Raw genomic sequence first — 17,949 nt, 5'->3', positions numbered from 1 at the left:
AAAGCGACAAATTTGATGATGTTAGCCTGAGATGCGGGACACGGGAGCAGCAGGAGAGAAGGAAAAAACACACAGATAGCTGCACCCAACTCTGTTATCTTTGGCTAAAGTAGATCAGTAGAAAGGGGAAAAAAAGAGGAAATTATTGGTGGGAACATGTCCACACCAGTCCTTCGGAAAGTTACGCCTCTGCCCGCTGCCATTTATCCTGTTTGCCTTCCTACCATCAGCGCCAGTTTATTCAAGCTGCCTCGGTGTGTGTAACTCCAGTGTTAAAGTGTTTTGTCTTGTTGATTCTGATCTGTTTTTTTGCAGATGGATTTGGGGTTTATCCTTTTTTTTTTCCTGTCTGTTCTGCTCAGTGTGATTTTTGGTCTGAATTTGTGGATTCTGCTGGTTACTGGACTTGGACTGTGTTACTGACCTCGGCTTGGATTCTCCTCTGAAACCTCTTCTGCTGTCTGATCACCTGGTCTGAAACTGTTTTGGATTGTATTTTGGCTTTGGATAATCCCTAACAGACACTGCCGCTTGCTGGCACCAGCTCCTCTGCACCCTGTGCTCTGAACCTAAACTGCAAGCAGCAGATTAGTTTTAAGAAACTTGTTTCAAACCTTCCAGTTTGTCTGCTGAATATTGGGTCCAGGGTTCATCGGTCGTTACAAACCTGGGTAACGTTAAGTTATGGCCTTTGGACTAGATGTTTCGAAAAAGAAGCTCAGTCGCTTCACTTGGATGAGATTAAATTGGCCTTTGATAATAAAGTAAAAAAATCTTGGTGTTATTTTTGATCAGGACCTGTCATTTAAATCCTGTCATTTAATTTCCTTCTTTCATCTGAGGTATATTGTAAAAATGAGAAATCTCCTGTCCAGAGGTGATGCTGAGAAACTAGTCCATGCATTTGTTACTTCAAGGCTGGACTATTGTAATTCTTTACTATCAGGAAGTCCACAAACTGTAGTTAAAAGCCTTCAGCTGATCCAAAATGCTGCAGCCAGAGTTCTGATGAAAATGAAGAAGAGAGATCATATCTCTCCTATCCTGGCTTCTCTTCATTGGCTTCCTGTTAAATCCAGAATAGAATTTAAAATCCTCCTTCTCACATATAAAGCCTTAAATGGCCAAGCTCCATCTGATATCAGAGATCTGATTGTTATCATAAAGCTTATAGTTAGAGTGGCTCAGGTTATCCTGAGCTATCTCTATAGTTATCCTGCTATAAGTTAGACTGCTGGAGGACATAGGTAAGATTTCTTCATCATTCTGCTTCACTCTATCTCTATTCTCCCACTCTGCAGAATCTGTTAGTTCAATCTCTACCTTTATGCCGTCTCTGCTTTTTCCTGTCATATTACCTTCATCCGGTCTGATTCTGTTTGGCTGTGAGATCATCTCAGAGGAGGGCATCAACAAAATCCATTATAGATGATAGAGTTGGGCCTGTTTTTCAGTGTTTAGTCTGGTTTCTCTCTTAGACAAAGGATTTAAACTGGATATTCTCTCTTTTATCTGGTGACATGAAAATTGTCTCAGAGCTAAACTAATTAACAGTTTCTTTCCCAGACAGCGCCTCCTGTGGAGCTAGTTTACCATTACCTTTTCTAACTTACGTAGAAAGTATTTATAGATCAGTTATTCCATGTTCCTTTTCTGTGTCTGCTTCTGTCTCCTTGAACCCCAGTCGGCCTCAGCAGATGGCCGCTCACACTGAGCCTGGTTCTGCTGGAGGTTTCTTCCTGTTAAAAGGGAGTTTTTCCTCTCCACTGTCGCTACATGCATGCTCAGGGTGAGGGAATTCAACCACTGTTTCCGCATCCAGGAGGACCAAATCATGTAAGGTCAATAACTGGACGCAATCAGCTGGTTTTCCCTAGATAAAAAAACTTTGAACCAATCTGACTGGATGATCTGATTTTCTCTGCTAAGGGCCTAAACCTAAAGGTGGGAGCCTGGCATTGGGGGAGGGCAGAAAGAAGGCTGCCAGTAGACCGACTGTAAACAACGGAGCGACTCGGAGATGTTTGCGATAATCACGCTGAAGAACAAAGATGGCTGATATCCACACCAGGCAACAAGGAGACCTGACTGGTTGAAACCAGGAAACATTAAAAGTGTATGTTGGCGTCTTCTACAAACCAGATGAAGAAATGCACAGATAGCTACAACATTAGCCCATAACTCTGTAGGCGCCGTCACGCTGGTTCTGAACAGGTAGTCCAATGCTCCGCTACGCCAAACGGAACAATGAAAAGAAATCAAAGATGATGTTGATGTGGGCTCAGCTTCATATCCGGCGTTCATCCAGGTTCCCCTGGTTCCATCACCACGCTCTGTTCGGGTAACCAAGTTATATCTTCATGCCAAGTTTGGCTTTCTGTGGAGGACACGTTTCAGTGGTTAACATCACTTCCATAACTGAAAGCAGAACAATAATTTAGAGAAAAGTAGGTCAGACTTTCTTTCTTGACCCTTGATAATTGAAAAAGACCCAAAACAAAACACCCCAGAAATTTCACATCTTTGCCGTTTCTCAATCTGTGTACTTGTGCGTTCTCATGTCCCTGTGAAACGGAGAAACAAATCAGACTGTTTTTTTTTTAATGAAAATCTTGAATCTGGACTTATTCTTATTTTGGGGTTAATGCATCTTATAGCTGTTAGAGGCGTAACACCGGGGCTGTTCAGGAAACACCTGGAAGCATAGGGCTGATTGCTGATGAATCAGAAGTTGAAGCAAATCATCAAACCAACAACGTCGTCTCGTTACCTAAAAGTTAAACACAGGATTATTTACAGAATTACACACAGGCTGCCATGACTTCTAAATCCTCTCCCGCTGTTGTGGTATTGAAGTTTTAAAACACACAAATCATCTCGTTATCACGAGAAAACGCGTCGTTGTTTTTAGATAATGAGAATATTAATTGGTTTTCTTGAGAGCACCACAATGAAAAAGTATCGGAGGGAAACGACGGCTCTGGGCTTCCGTAGTATTCCACTCTGGTATCTGCCTGACATACTCTCAAATGGAGAGAGCTGGATTGATTAGAAAAGAGGAGGCACAATCCTTTACCGTCTGATTTTTTTTTGTCTAAGGCTGAGACACATGGCAGATTGACTCCCTGACCAGTTTATCTGGTAAAATGTAATGAGACAGACGGCCAAGATGAAAGAAGGAGTAGAGCGAGAAAGAATAAAAAGAAGAGAGCAGTGGCAGCACAGGGCAGTAAAATAATAATTGAGAAGCAGATAAAACATAAACTCTAGTTGTGAAAACAGAAAACACTAGCATAGCCAAGAAAGTGTTTCTGAAATAAGATAAGAAGCATATGGATTTTTTACAACTGTTTTTTTTTTTTTTTTTAAGTTTAATTTAAGTTTGTTTAGACAACAGTGTTTAGCTGAATTAATAACATAAAAAAATAATTTCCCCTCATCTGCTTTTTAAATGGGAACCATTTCATTCAACATTTATCAACTTTTCATTTTAGGAAGAAAAAGCTTAAAAAATCAACCCAGATAAAGATAGAGCCTTATGTTGTTTTTACTTCAACTAAAAAATGCAAACAGGCCACAAATAACATTTGTCAGGAATACAGTTTGTGTGGTCTGTTTTGGATCTGTCTCTCCCTCCACCACTAGGTGGCGCCCTGTCCTTGTTGGTCCTCCCTGCACACCTGCAGCTCTTTGGATCATTATCTGGAAGAGTACTTAAGCAGTGGACTGTCACTACTTCGACGCCAGAGTGTTTGCCAGTTTTGGGTACTCTAGTCATGCTTAGATTAGCTGAGTCTAAACTGAGTCTTTGTCTCTCTGAGCTTTAACCTTGTTTTTTGTCTTTGTCTCTCGGCAGGAAGTCACCCTGCAAACTGGATGTTGGGCCTTCTCCCCCTGGAAGGATCGTTGAGCTTCACATTGAGCAGGGGATGCAAACTGGATGTTTGGGCCTTCTTCCCCTGAAAGGATTGTTTGAGCTTCACACTGAGCAGGGGATAAATCTCCACATGTACCGTTCAAGTTCTCCTGGAAACCTAATTGACAGTCCGCTCCATTTCTCCTCCGAGTCCAAAGAATATTTACCTGTCCACTCTTCAACGTGTCCCCTCTTCTCTGGATCAACTCACACTTAATGGATTCAAAGTGAGAGAACGAACCTCCCAAACGTGAGTCCCTCACTAGCATTATCTTTACGGCATCCAAGATTCCCACGGTCCCTGAACTAATCATTGTCATATCCTCTCCAGACTTCCTAGTACCTGCTCACCAGTTCTTTTGAGTTCCAGATTACCCCCTTCTACCTTTTCCTCAATAAACCAGTTAAACCTTTGCCTTGCTCTCTGAGTGGTTCTCTGCATCTTTGGGTCAGACCTTTAAACTCACCATGACAACATTTAGCTTCTAACAGACCTGATGTTTGAGGAAGCAGTGGTGAAAGTTTACGATTAGTTGACCTTTGCAGATTCAGTTAAACTGAATAAGTTGAAGGAAACTTACGATGCCAGAAGCATGTTTTGGTTTCACACTGTAGGAAGTTTTCTCCTTGGCTTGTCTGAAACTCTCTTCTGCTGCTTTTAACCTACAAAACACACAATTCAAGGGAAAAACAAGAAAAGTTACAAGCAAAAATAAATAAGAAACAGTCCTACATCTAGAACTTTATTACAGTTTATATCATTGCAGCCATAAACCCTTTATAGACCCCTCAGTGAAATACTTTGAAGATCAACATTTCCAGCCAATAGTGTTTTTGGAATCCAGGACAAAACCCTATTAACTTTGGAACATTCAAAAATATGGATGTTTTCATGGATAAAAATGAATGTCAATGTAATAATAACAAACGCCAACTTGCCCGAATATATTAAGAAAAATAACAAAAGTGCTTCATTCTAAGGCAAGCTATCAAAAAACAGCTATTTGCCCTATAAAGGGTTAATTGTTTAGTGGGATTTAATGTGATAGATCAACTTAAAGAAATTGAACTAAACTATAAAGATGCTCATTTGTCATTTTATTTATTTTTTTCACAAATACATTTGAAAAGTGATCAGTTTATATTACAGCAAAACACTAACAAGAAAACTTCAATTCCATTACCTATAAAAATATCTTGGCCAATAAAATGGTAGAAGTATCATGTTTAGGATTAATAGCACTATTGTGCTAAAAATATTTGGTTCCTTTCTTTTCATCTGTTTTTTCTACGTGCAAATTTAAAATCTAAAAATTACCTTTTTAAGATGAAGGGAAATTTGTTCCATAGTTGTTGTGAAGAAAACGTTTTGTAAAAGGAAATTTGAAAAAATTAAATCCAGAAATTAAGCTTCTTAATCAAAGAAGTAGTAGCAAGTTTGCTGTTTTTTCATATTTTATTTTTCAAATGATTTAGTTGTTCAAATCTCTTTTGAAATGTAATTTTTTTCCAACTGTATTTCTTTCTCCTTTTTTTACAGTTTGTTTTTAAATAAGATTGTCTTTTTCAGATTGTTTTAAGACTTTTAAAAAGTGTGTCCCATTCTGTCATTTAAACACAATTTGAAAAATTTGCACTTAGTAAAACTCAATCTGAAAAGAGACATTTGAAAATTAAAACCATTTTAAAATACAAACTTTGGGGAAGAAAAGCTTTCTGAAAAAGATCTATTTAAAAAAATGAAAAACTGAAACAAATACTTCAAAAAAATCTGAGATAACAATAAATGTACTCTCAAAACCTGTTTTGATTAAGAAGTGTTTCAAACTTTTTCTCCTGGATTGAATTTTTGATTTTCAAAGTATTTCACTGAGTGCCCTATAAAGGGTTTATATTTTGAAAGTAATTCCCTTTTCCTCTTTCATATTGTTTTTCATCTTGCTTTCAATCTTGTTTCTAAATTTTTTTTTATTTTTTTTTTTAACATTTCCTTCACCATTCTGGTCCCTCTGCATTGTCCAGTTTCTCTTTTCCATTTAGCTTGTGTTTGTTATATAGTAGGTTGAATTAATCGGTAAGAATGGTACGTGTCAAGCGAAGCCAAATCCATCTGTAATAATTGGAAAATTTATCTCATAAAACTTTACTCAAAACAACAGCGACATTGTGGCGCAATGAACGGGTGAAGGTTCAGTCTTTATTTGCAAAGACCATCTCAAAAGACTGGCAGCTGTAAATAAAGGAGGGCTGAATTCAAATGCAAGCCACACTTTTTAGATTGTTATTTATGCTTTTTCCAAGCCTTGCATCTTCAGCTTTTTTTATACTCAACAATTTTCCACAACTTGAGGTTAGTTTATCACAAAAAACTTAAGTTTTGGTTTTAACTTCTGGAAAACAGGTTTATGGTCCCGTTTATTAAATAAAACAATGACTATGTCTTTATTTCTGTCAATTATGAGTATTTTCTCCTGAGAGCAAATCAAATTACTGAGCAGAATTTTAACATCAGGCCAATCGAAAACAGTTTATTACAGAAATGTCCTTAAAAAGCAGCTTTATTCTGATACAACCAGCCTAATTCTAATATCCTAATGGATATTCTAATTGACTGACCTTTTATGACGCACTGTCGAGTTTTATATAACTTTTCTATTATCTTATTATAAAAGTGATGACATATTCTTAGGGAAATGTGGAGGGCATCCCACCTTTCTTTGAGGATAGTTTTGTTCTCTTTTTTCCACAGCTCCTTGAAATCTGAAGAGAACTCATGCCAGATGGAAAATAAAACGTTGGGGGAAGCCTCTTTTTCTCCCGCTTTGGGCTTCACCGAGTAGAACGTTGTGAGCTCAAGGAACCTTAAATAACACAAAGATACATTATTCATTTGCAAGCTGAGAGACAGAAACAAAGCTACTGCTCCAACATTTAGGAAATTAGGATTTCATAAAGGAATTATTCATTGTTATGAATGAAGTGATTTGTAAGAAGCCATTCCACTAGGGGGCGATAAAGATAAGGAAGAAAGAGGGCGGGGCTTACAGTTTGTGGGTGCTGCTGAGTTGACCATCCAGCGTCTCCAGTTCACTTTTAGCTAACAGAGAAAGAACAGTTTCAAAGGCAGAAATTCAGTTTCATCTAACTTGGTTGTCAGTTTCACACAGTTTTATTTCTGATAGCAAGGAGTAGCTAGCCTAGGCTAGCGCTAGCTTAGCATCGCTATGGCTTCTCTCTCTCCCTCCCGTGACTCTTTTCCAACTCTTCCTTCTTCCTCTCCTCTCTCCTGCTCTCTCTGTCAGATGTTCAGTTATTCCTCTGCCTCCTTTAGTGATAATGGGATGTGTAATAAGTGTAGTGTTTTTGTAGCTTTGGAAGCGAGGGTGTCAGAGTTAGAATCCAGGCTTCAGGCTGTTGAACATCCAGGAGTTAAAGTAGGCCCCCCACGTAGCTGTCCTCCAAAAGTGCCTGAGCAGCCAGGCGATTGGGTAACTGTGCGCAGAAAGCGTAGTCGTGGATCTCTGCCCACTGGTCACCACCAATCCGTTCACGTTTCTAACCGGTTTTCCCCACTCAGTGACACACCCACTGAGAAGCCCACTCTGGTGATTGGCAGCTCCATAGTCAGAAACGTGGCATTAGAGACACCAGGGACCATAGTCAAATGTTTGCCGGGGGCCAGAACGGGCGACATCAAATCCTACCTGAAACTGCTGGCTAAGGATAAGGTTAAATACAGTAAGATTGTTATTGACGCTGGTGGTAATGACACCCGATTACGCCGATCGGAGGTCACTAAAATTAGTGTTGCTTGTGTGTAAGTTTGCCAAAACAATGTGGGACAATCTCTGGTCCCGTCCCTGATCTGACATGTTTAGCCGCATGTCGTCATTCAACCGCTGGTCGTCTAGGTGGTGTCCTGAAAACAACGTGGGCTACATTAATAATTGGCAATCCTTTTGGGGAAAGCCTGGTCTGATTCAGAGAGACGGCATCCATCCCACTTTGGATGGTGCAGCTCTTCTTTCTAGGAATCTGGCCACATTTATTAGTCCTCCAAAACCCTGACCACCCAGGGTGCAGACCAGGAAGCAGAGTTGTAGTTTAACACACATCTCTGCAGCTTCTCTACTGTTACCCACTCTTTACTCCATCCAGACAGTGTCTTGCCCACGACCAAAATCTAATAAATTAGCAAAGATTCCCAAAGGAGTAAATCATGATAATCTAATTAAAATAAAATAACTCCAATTGGGGAAAAAGTTAAAATGATTAAATGCGGTCTGTTTAACATAAGATCTCTTTCCTCTAAAGGTCTGCTAGTTAATGACTTGATGTGTGATAATCACAATGACTTATGTAGCCTTACAGAAACCTGGCTGCAGCAAGAGGATTATGTGAGCAAAAATGAGGCAACTCCTTCTAGTTATTTAAATTTTCACCCAGAAGTTCTGTCAAAATCATTTCACACACAAAGGGGGGATTAAAAAAATCACCACGCCAGGAGGGGTGAAGGCAATCAGGTCAGCTGGCACACACATGAGGTGAACCTTTTTTTTCCAGGGATTTGGCAACCCTAGGCCCTACCAGGAACAATACTTCATAACATATTAACAGTCTGTGGTGCTAAATGAATTATTTCATCATATATTTGCATTTAAGTGACCAGGAAAGGCTTAAAAAGAGACAATCCTCCCTTCCTTTGTCCTTCTCTGCCTCTTCCTCTGTTATATTTGCTTACAGAATCACAGAAAGCCAAAGCAGTAAAGCATCCAGCTTTTCTCCTCCTGGTAGAGTCAGATCCTAAAGCCATGATAGATTTACAGCTTCGCTCGATTACCTTGAGAAAGAAACTCCTCCATCTTCTCTTTGAAAGGCTGCAAGTGCTCCTCATCTGACACCTTGCACACCTTTTCCACTTCAGATGTGCACGCTGGTTAAAGTGAAAAAGGGAAAACAGGAGGGTTATACAAACTGCCTCTGTCCTAGATGCAATTACATCTGCATGATAGAATAGAATGGAATTGAATAGAATACAATATACTTTATAGTGCACTAGGGGAAATTTGTCACATTTATGGTTTTATTTAACCAAGTACCTTTAGTTTAATACCTCCCTTCATAAAGGCTAAGCTTAATGGAGAGCAGTGTTGTTGACAAAAGGAGAAAGCAAACCCTGAACTTTATAAGTACAGACACACAACTGGCCATTCAATGCATGCATGAATATATTTATAATAAGATTTTTCACCAGTGAAAGATTAATAACTTTACACCCAGAAATTTGCAGATAAAAGGTATAGTGGAGAATTTAATTTCTCTGGGTGGATCATTGAAATAAGTGGTCCTCCTAGTTGTCAATCATTCTGGTGATATGTTTACGTAAGGCCGTCCCTATTTTCACTTACCTGTGGTGAGTCTGACATAGAGGAAAAATTAAAAATCTTCTTTTGGAAAGTAAGGTTGTATGAGCGATGCAAATAGCAACTTTTAAACAGAGCGTGCACGAGGAACAATGCTGCAGAGAAATACTTTCACATGCGTTTAACAGGCGTTCCCTCTTGGGAGCGTGTACCGAGTTGTGCATCTGCATTTTTTTTTTTTTTTTTTTTAAGTAGAGAGGGCGGGTCTATTAAAAAATTTGCGAAAATTCTCCAATATACCTTTAATATGCATGAGATCCTAAATCCTGGCCAAATAAATACATAAAGGTAGCAATCACCAATTACTACCTTTAAAACTAACTAAACTAAACTAAAAAACTAGCCCCAGCAGCCAAAATAATTTTTCCCTGCGAGTGGTCTAGCCTCGATCAATGTCCCAGGCCCTAGAACTGTCGGGCCAATCACAACGCAGAGATGTGTTTTGAATGTGTGGATGCAAAGCAGGCGGGGCTTTGAAGGTGTGATGACAAAGCTGCGCGACGCTGGAGAAAACACAACAGTAGGATGATGCACTGCAGCAGCAGCAGCTTTCAATGGAGCGCTCCATTGAAAGTTAAAGATTCTCTTTTCTGTTGCTGTTGTTCAATAAAAGTATGTTTTAAGATCATTTGAGGCGAGAATATTATACTTTAAAGCGTCACTATATGGTCCATTTACCCATTTAATGCGTGATTTAAAAAACTATTTCCGAAGTTGATAGGACTGCAGCAAACAGGCGGACCTCCGAGGCTAACGGCAGCCAGGGCTAACCGCAGCCCGTCTGCAGTGGCCCTCTCTCAGCGTAGCCATGTGTGAAGGGCCGCTGGCTCTGATGGAGATTTTTGACTAAGCTTTGGAATCAGTTTTGGAAGGATTAGATTTGGGGTTTTCATTGAAATGTGAGCAGGAAGAGGCTCTACGCTCATTCATTTTTAAGAAGGATGTATTCGCCGTTTTACCAACAGGCTGTTTGTTTACACTCCCCCCCCAGCTTTCTGTCGCGCTTCCTACGTCACAGTCAGTTGCACTCATTGGTCAGAGCGTTGGCCAATAGGCACAGAAATGGTTTGAAAAACAACGGGTTGTTTTCATCAACAATCTGCCAATGTCTCATTCATCGGGGCCAGACTAAATAATACCTTTCATCTCTCATTAAGTCTGGTTTACCAGGCTAAGGGTAACCCACAGGCAAAAAGCCTTAATACTATCAGTATTAATAAAGATGTATACTTAAGCTCGGTTTACATAATTCCGTAAATTTGGGCTTCCGTATAGGCAACCCTGTGGACACAATTTCTGCACTGCACACCTAGGAGAATTTGTTAATACGCAGATAGATCCATGAGGAAACCATTGCAAAATACATCTACAGATATTGTGTGATTTTTCATGCGATTTAAAGCCACAACTATCAAAAGATTGTGGAAAAACTACCAGAAAGAACTGACCGTCACTCTTGAACGACACAAAGAGGCTTTAGTAAATTGTAAATGGCTGTGTTTTCTACTTCCTCATGGAGAGTGGTGCTGTCAGCATGCAGCTTGTGCTAACTGGCTGAAAAACCCGTTGAAACCCAGGAACAATGGGCTTTCAGTAGCAGTGGGAACAGCTCATTGGCGCATGTCTACCCAGATCAAACAAATCAGCAAGCGACCCGCGTTAAAATCAACTCGGCCCTGATCGGCATGCTGTGGGGGCATCAGAGCCGGGTCGAACTGCTAATTTACGTGATACAATTGAACGCAACATACAGATGTCAACACACCGCGCCGGTCGCTTCTGATCTAACAAACAGAAACAACTCTGTTTACATTCGATAAACATGGAGCAGCTCTTGTGAGAGGGATTCAGACAGATTATAGAGATCCATTGTTTATTTCCCTGATTTCCGTCACACTCGTGACATCATGAATGGTTAAGGCTGGTTCAAACCAGGTCATCTGCATGTGTGTCTCAGTAAAGGATAATGTGCTCCCACCCCCTCCGTAGACACTCTGTTGCACCTCATTGTAGGTGAGCGCAGACAGTGCTGCAGACAGGAGGCCTCTGAACTGAACTGAGTTGCTGCAGATGTTGATGCGGGCGGCTCATTTTCCACACGGATTGCACGTGCGTCAATCATAATGAGCCCTTAAAACATCCATCAACTTAGCATCTAAATGCATCTTTAGCTCCTCTAAAAACCAAAACCAACATTCATAGTTTATTCCCAGAGTTATTTCATAATTTTCTCTTTTAGAATAAAACTTTATTTTGCATTCGTTCATCCTGGACTTTGGACTTTTCGTCATTATTTCCAGAATTTCACTCAGAAGTGCTAACGAGCTTAGCTGCAGTAGGCTATCGTTTAACCTCCTTTGCTCATGCTTTCTATCAAATGTCTCTTTTGCTAACAAAATTACCAAAAACAAAGTTTAAAACACAAAAATAACAAATAATACATGAGTTAACTACTGGGGTATACATTTTTAAAAATGCCATAAAATGGTATAACCAGAGCGTGGCTTCCCCATCCCTAGACTACATGAAAAGAAAATAGGAGGAAGAATTAGATCTGGATATATCGGATTAAGAATAGAGGTGAGCAATAGAACTAATACATGCTTCATCTCTATTAGACACAGTTTAAGGTGGTACTCAGACTCCATTTCACCAGTACAAACTGGCAAACATTTATCAGGGAGCTGATCAGAATTGCCCAAGATGTAAACAGGTGCCAGCAAACACCTCTCATATGTTGTGGTCTTGCCCCAGCCCCAAAGAATTCAAAACCTTTTCATCCATTTATTTAAAAAAAACATTGAACCTGTTCCTCTGATGGCTATTTTTGGTGTGGCACCAAAACAAACACAATTAACGAAGCTCTGGCTCTGGAAAGCAATGGCCTTGTCTTTATGCTTGGCCAGGAGACTGATCTTATTTAATTGGATAAAGGCAGCACGCTAACCCACAAACGATGGTTAGAGGAGGTGATGGCACATCTTAAATTGGAGCATCTTAGGTTTACTTTACAGGGCAATACTAAGAGATATTTCTAGGTCTGGCAGCCTTTTAATTCCTATTTTGAATCTGAATTACCCTCTGCTGAAGCTGATGGTAGTAGTAGGATCTGTCTTGTTGCTAGTTTGTGTGTTTTCTTTTCTTTTGAGATGTAAACCTGTTCCTGCTTACTAGAGTAGACATTTTACTAGTAAATATTTTTACTCTCACTTGCATTATTTTTTGGATGACTACACTGACTTTGGTTAGGTTTTTGGGTACTTTACCCTCTAATCCACATGTATTAACCTTGTAATACCTTAATTTTTCTCCATGACCTGCTATAGTGTCCGTTACCTCTAAGGTCCTTCCGGAGCCTCATCAAGTCCTTCTGAAAATCTTCAAACTTCATCTGTGAAGCCTGAAACAGGTCATGGGGCTCAGGAAGTGGAAACACGGATGTTTCCTTCCCAGCATCCTGTCGATAGACACATACATGTTAAAAAGCCTGGAAGGTCAGATGTCAAACACTGATTGTTTAATCATCATAATTAGACAGTTTCATGGGGACATTCACACAGAAGGGAAGGAAGGAAGGAAGGAAGGAAGGAAGGAAGGAAGGAAGGAAGGAAGGAAGGAAGGAAGGAAGGAAGGAAGGAAGGAAGGAAGGAAGGAAGGAAGGAAGGAAGGAAGGAAAAACTGGGGATCCTGAGTCCTGTTTTCAGCAAGTGGTACTTTAGTTGCATCAGGGTGAGACCAAAATTTAAACAGGAATGTTTGTATTAAACAATCAGTGTGTGTGTGAATGGGTGAATGAATGTAGTGTAAAGCGCTTTGCTCAAGTCTCCTGACTTGAGCAAAGCGCTATATAAGTTCATGCTTTTTACCATTTACTATTTAAACAAAGTTAAGTTGTTGTCTTGTTTCTTATTGTATCAGGAGATCATCACAGCAGGAAGTTCTGATTTAATACCACAGCTTGGATAGATTTTTTTGACATGGATGCTTGGAGGCTTTATCTTTGGTTGATGGAAACTGAATCTGTTGAGTTTCACAATATTGAGTTTTTACAATTTTATTATTTAGTTACGTTTAGTTAAATTCTAATAAGTCTTTTATGCCTTTGAGTATGGGGGGGGATTTTTTTTTTTACAATTTTATTGGTCAAGAGCGAGTGTTTAGATTGGCTTAGAGTAGAGAGAATGAGAGCTTTAAAATGCAATCTGAAAAAATAATGCAATTCCTACAAATCAATCTGAAAAAGAGAAATTTGACAAAAATATAATAATAAAATGGAAAAAAATTAGAAAATTATTATCTAAGAAAACAGCACTAAACATCCTTCTGATTAAGAAATTTTCCAATCTTTAATTTCTGGATTGGATTTTTTGAAGTTTTTATTAACAACACGTATTCTTTGGTTGCTAAATTAATTCCATAAAACTTGTGTTCTGTTTCATCCCTTCCTGACTGCCAGTGGCAGTAAACAAAGTGAATATTTCTCCTCGCGCAGGTCGTGATGAAATGTTAACAAAGTCAACATGACACGTTGACGGCTACCTTCGGTCTCTTTGATCTTCTCGCTGTTAACTTGGCGTCCTTGGCAGGGTGGTTGTGCCTATAATCCGTGATTCTGAACTTATTGGCATTTGCAGGTCTGAGAGGTTAGCACACGTTTGGTGTTTACAGCGTCATCCTGCCTGTGATCTGTTAGTAGGAGTGTTATTTGTAGCCCTCCAAGGCTGTAGTTAACGTAACCGATTGTTGTGCCGGTTTGTTGTAGTAGAGCAGACGGTTAGCATCCGCCTCTGGCTTTCATTGTTTGTTAGCTGCTAACGCTTCCTTCCCCCAGTGAAACCTGGTTGGGAAAGGTGTACAGCCACCGACTACAGGTGTATAGCGTTATTACAGCGTTCTTCAGCCCTCGTTGAGGTGTCACTCTGATTGGTCAGTCGCTGCAAACATGGGCATGTGCTCACATTATGTTAACTTAGGCCTTTGATCTCGTTCTTCAGTTTTATTGAAGTCCACACTTATGTGCATGCTGCCACCCCTCATTTCCCATGTCTGTGTGGGATGCTGGCGTGCACATCCTGCAAATTCTCCCTCCAGGTGGAGGATGGACATGACCTTTGCCCCAAATGCGGGGGTGGGTCATCTCAGAGAAGCTCTGACTGACCCATGCATGAACTGCAGCATCATGCAATTGTCTGTCAGGGAGGACAGGCTTTACCAGCTGGAGAATCTGCTTCCACAGCTGACCTGACACCCTCAGGTGCGCCGTGTTCTGGGAGGCGAGGGGATGCACCAGCTGAAGAGCCCCATAGTCCACGGAGTAAAAAGGCCTCAGCTGGACCGCCCATCTCAGCAGGAAGAGGGCTGAGGTGGAGCAGTTCAAAGCTTTACTCAAGGTGTCGGTCCCCACTTCGGTTCCCTAGGCAGCATCCTGGGAAATGGGGAAGGATCTGGAGGAGGATGGAATTTCCATGAAGGCCTCCAATTCAGAGTTCCAGTCCCTCAGGCAGCAAGGGGAATCCTTCCCAGATGCTTGGGGTCGGGAGTGGGACCCCAGGGTTTGGAGGGTCAGGATGGTTCAGGAAATTCCCTCAGAAGTCCAGTTTGCTCTGACCCAGGTGAGGACTAGGGGTGTAATTCACACCCATCATGGCGAATCGATTCAGTATCAATTTCCTGACCCAACGATTCGATTATTTTTGGTACTCAAGAATACACCACGATATGATACAATTCTATTAGATTAATTGGTAAATTTTTTATTTTTTATTTTTTTAGCCTGTCAATCAGCTTTCAATTAAATCAGTTGTGCTGGAGCAGGAAACCTCTATAACCTGCAGAAAGGCGGCCCTCCAGGACCGACTTTGGGGATGCCTGAGGTAGATCACATCAGAGAGTCAGGCCATACAGTGTAAGAACATAGATCTTGTGCAGTGAACTTTTGAACCCTGCGGTTTAATCATACAGTTTGAGCTGTGATGAGTGCAACAATTGAAAATATAGCACAGTGCAGCCCAGCCTCACTCTACCTGCTCCTGCCATTCAGACTTATTGGAAATACAGCAGCTTGTGGCTACAGGACTGCAGGTTCTACCTGCTGTAGATCTTTTCTGCAGATTCAAGCCAATTGTTTCCCCCACCAAAATCAGTGGGCTACTCTGGTTTAGTTCTGCCTTTACCTGAACCGTTGGACTCAGTACAGCTCATCTCCAGGACATGCCTGCCCCTTGTCTGCAAATTTCTTACCCTTGTCAATAAAACCTTAAAACTTCCTACTGTGTTGGCTTGAATTAGCAGGTTCTCTATGCTAATAATAACTAAAGGTATTTCCTTTTCTGGAAGAACCTGTTGAATTCAGAGCATGAATACTCTGAAGATATCTTGATCAGGAGCTTTTTTTTCCTTTTCCAAAGAAATTTCTCTTTTTAAAATCAGCTTTAATGAAAACATCAGAGTTGAATAAGTTCAGCACTAAACATGATTCATATGAAACATTTTCATGTTCAACTGAAAACATTAATTTATAGAGACATGTTGGCAGAACATTGAGATGAACAGAGACAGAAAGGAAGTTTACCTCATCGAAGTGTCTGAGGTAGTACGCTACAATGTATGACAGAAGGCTTTTTGCACCATCCTATGCATGAAAAAACAAGAAAAATACTGAATAATAGAAGAGAAGAGTGAAGAAAACATTAAAAGGAGATAAACATTATGTATTTGGGGCTGCATTCATTTTTAAATGCAGGCTGAATCAGAACCGTTGCATGTTGCTGAATCTGAACTAACGTTTAATACTTTTTTCTTTTCCTTTTTCCAGCTGTTATTGTCATTTCACTGTCACAAGAACAGAGCAATGAAATTCACTCTCAGCATTTAACGTATCATCCTTAGGGAGCAGTGGGCTGCCATTGTGCGGCGCCCGGGGAGCAGAGTGGGGTTAAGGGTCTTGCTCAGGGACCCAGAGGGCAGTCTGTGGGAGTGGGGCTCCAACTCCGAAACTCAGAATTCCCTTTTTGGCCATTTTTGATCTTAATATTTTTCAAAATTCCACTCCTGAATAGCATTTTTTTTGTTGCTGTTTTTATTTACAAAATGTGGTTGTTGTTTTTTTTTAACAATAAAGTAACATAATTAATTTCTTAATATGCGGTGCCAATATATGTGATATGAAAATTAAAGAAGAAAACAAGACAAAAAAGAACACTCAAATATGTCATCTTCTGCCCTTTTATATGCAGCTACAGTCATGAATATGAAACTAATGGGATCATTTTGGAAGTTTCAGAGGAGTTTCATTTTAGCACAGACTTTTATTTTCCTCAAAATGAGTCAGCATTTATGATTACTTGGCTCTTTGCTAGATCGTCTGCTTTGTGTCAACATAAGTTAATCCTTCGAGTTTTCTTCGATTGATATTCAGTTAAAAAGAATTTAAATGTGCCAAGAACAAAAAAACCAAAAAAATTTTCCTTTAAAATTAGGAGCAGTTGATTAACTGGAAAGAAAACCCAAATGTTTATGGCCTTTTTGCACAAAATACACAAAAATTAAAATAGACTGGCATATATGGGATTTTAAATTAGAAGAAATTACAATGTTAACAACTTAAAATAAATCTTTACTCACATTGCTCTTTACATCCTTGAGTTTTGGCAAGATGTCAAGAGTGAAGCCGTCAGCTTGACCTCTTGTTCGATTTCCACCGTTCATGAAATTACCAAATGCCAGAACTAGACCTAGAATCTTCTTGACTGAATCATTGTCCTGCAGAGTCTGTCAAAAAAGACAAGAGAAGGATGGAGTGAAGCAAAAAACGACCTGTAAGTCAATGCACTTTTTTCATATATTGATATAAAAAAAATCAGCGATTAGTTGAACCAACCGTTAACTCAATCCACAACAAATTGACAGTTAAAGCACATTCAAAGAAGCAATAAAATTGTTCTTGTTCAGAAAACATGCTAATTGAAACGGATGAATGGGTCCACCCCTTTGGAATGGGGGTCGTTTGGCTTCTTTGTTAGCCTGCAATGCCCCATACCTGTCTATGTCTCTGAAAGGGGGGTCGTTAGAGGGAATTGTTGGCCTGGCTGAATAGGTGAGGTCTTCTGTTGCCCTGTAAAGGCGTTGGGGTTGAGGTGATAGCAGGAATAATTTTTGTGCATGTTGAGAAATAACAAAAAAATATACATTTGACCTACAGTAGTAGTGATCAGGAGTCCCTTTCCCACTGAAATTAGTGGGTAATACTCGACAAGCGACCCAACTTAAAATTGGTGCTGTGGGAACAGCAGAGCTGGGTTGACCCGCTCATTTACATGATACTATTGAATGCAACGTAAAAAGACCGCAGCACACCGTGCCAGTCACGTCTGAGAAAACAAGCCAAAACAACTCTGTTTATATTCGATTAACATGGAGCAGCTCTGGTAAGATGGATTCAGAGGAGCCAAAACAATAAATCACTGTGACGTTAGGAAGCTGAGACATTTCTTGCAAGAAAAAAGGTTCAAATTCATTTAAGGTCCTCAGACGGAGAGATAGAGCTCTGACTGAGGCATTTCAGTACATACATTTATACCTTACAAAAATCCCAACACACACTCCCCCCAG

At 40.1% G+C, this 17,949-nt stretch overlaps 1 protein-coding gene across 2 annotated transcripts in view; it reads right to left on the bottom strand.

The window, feature by feature from the left end:
• Positions 1-1,731: 1,731 nt before the first annotated feature.
• LOC119795294 (formin-2-like) overlaps positions 1,732-17,949 on the bottom strand; it is a 47,139-nt gene continuing 30,921 nt past the window's right edge. For both annotated transcript variants that reach the window (XM_038303205.1, XM_038303206.1), the window contains 8 exons: positions 16,963-17,109; positions 15,911-15,970; positions 12,676-12,796; positions 8,757-8,849; positions 6,962-7,013; positions 6,628-6,777; positions 4,498-4,579; positions 1,732-2,377 (listed from right to left, as the gene is read on the bottom strand). In XM_038303205.1, coding sequence (XP_038159133.1) covers positions 2,351-2,377; positions 4,498-4,579; positions 6,628-6,777; positions 6,962-7,013; positions 8,757-8,849; positions 12,676-12,796; positions 15,911-15,970; positions 16,963-17,109 — 732 coding nt within the window. In that variant the 3' untranslated portion in view covers positions 1,732-2,350. The remainder of the gene's footprint in view (positions 2,378-4,497; positions 4,580-6,627; positions 6,778-6,961; positions 7,014-8,756; positions 8,850-12,675; positions 12,797-15,910; positions 15,971-16,962; positions 17,110-17,949) is intronic.

This window comes from Cyprinodon tularosa, unplaced genomic scaffold, assembly GCF_016077235.1.
Source record: "Cyprinodon tularosa strain WSP-4 unplaced genomic scaffold, ASM1607723v1 ctg508, whole genome shotgun sequence".
NCBI lineage: Eukaryota > Metazoa > Chordata > Actinopteri > Cyprinodontiformes > Cyprinodontidae > Cyprinodon > Cyprinodon tularosa.
Note: the sequence above shows the minus strand (reverse complement) of the source record. Positions and strands in the feature narration are given on the sequence as shown.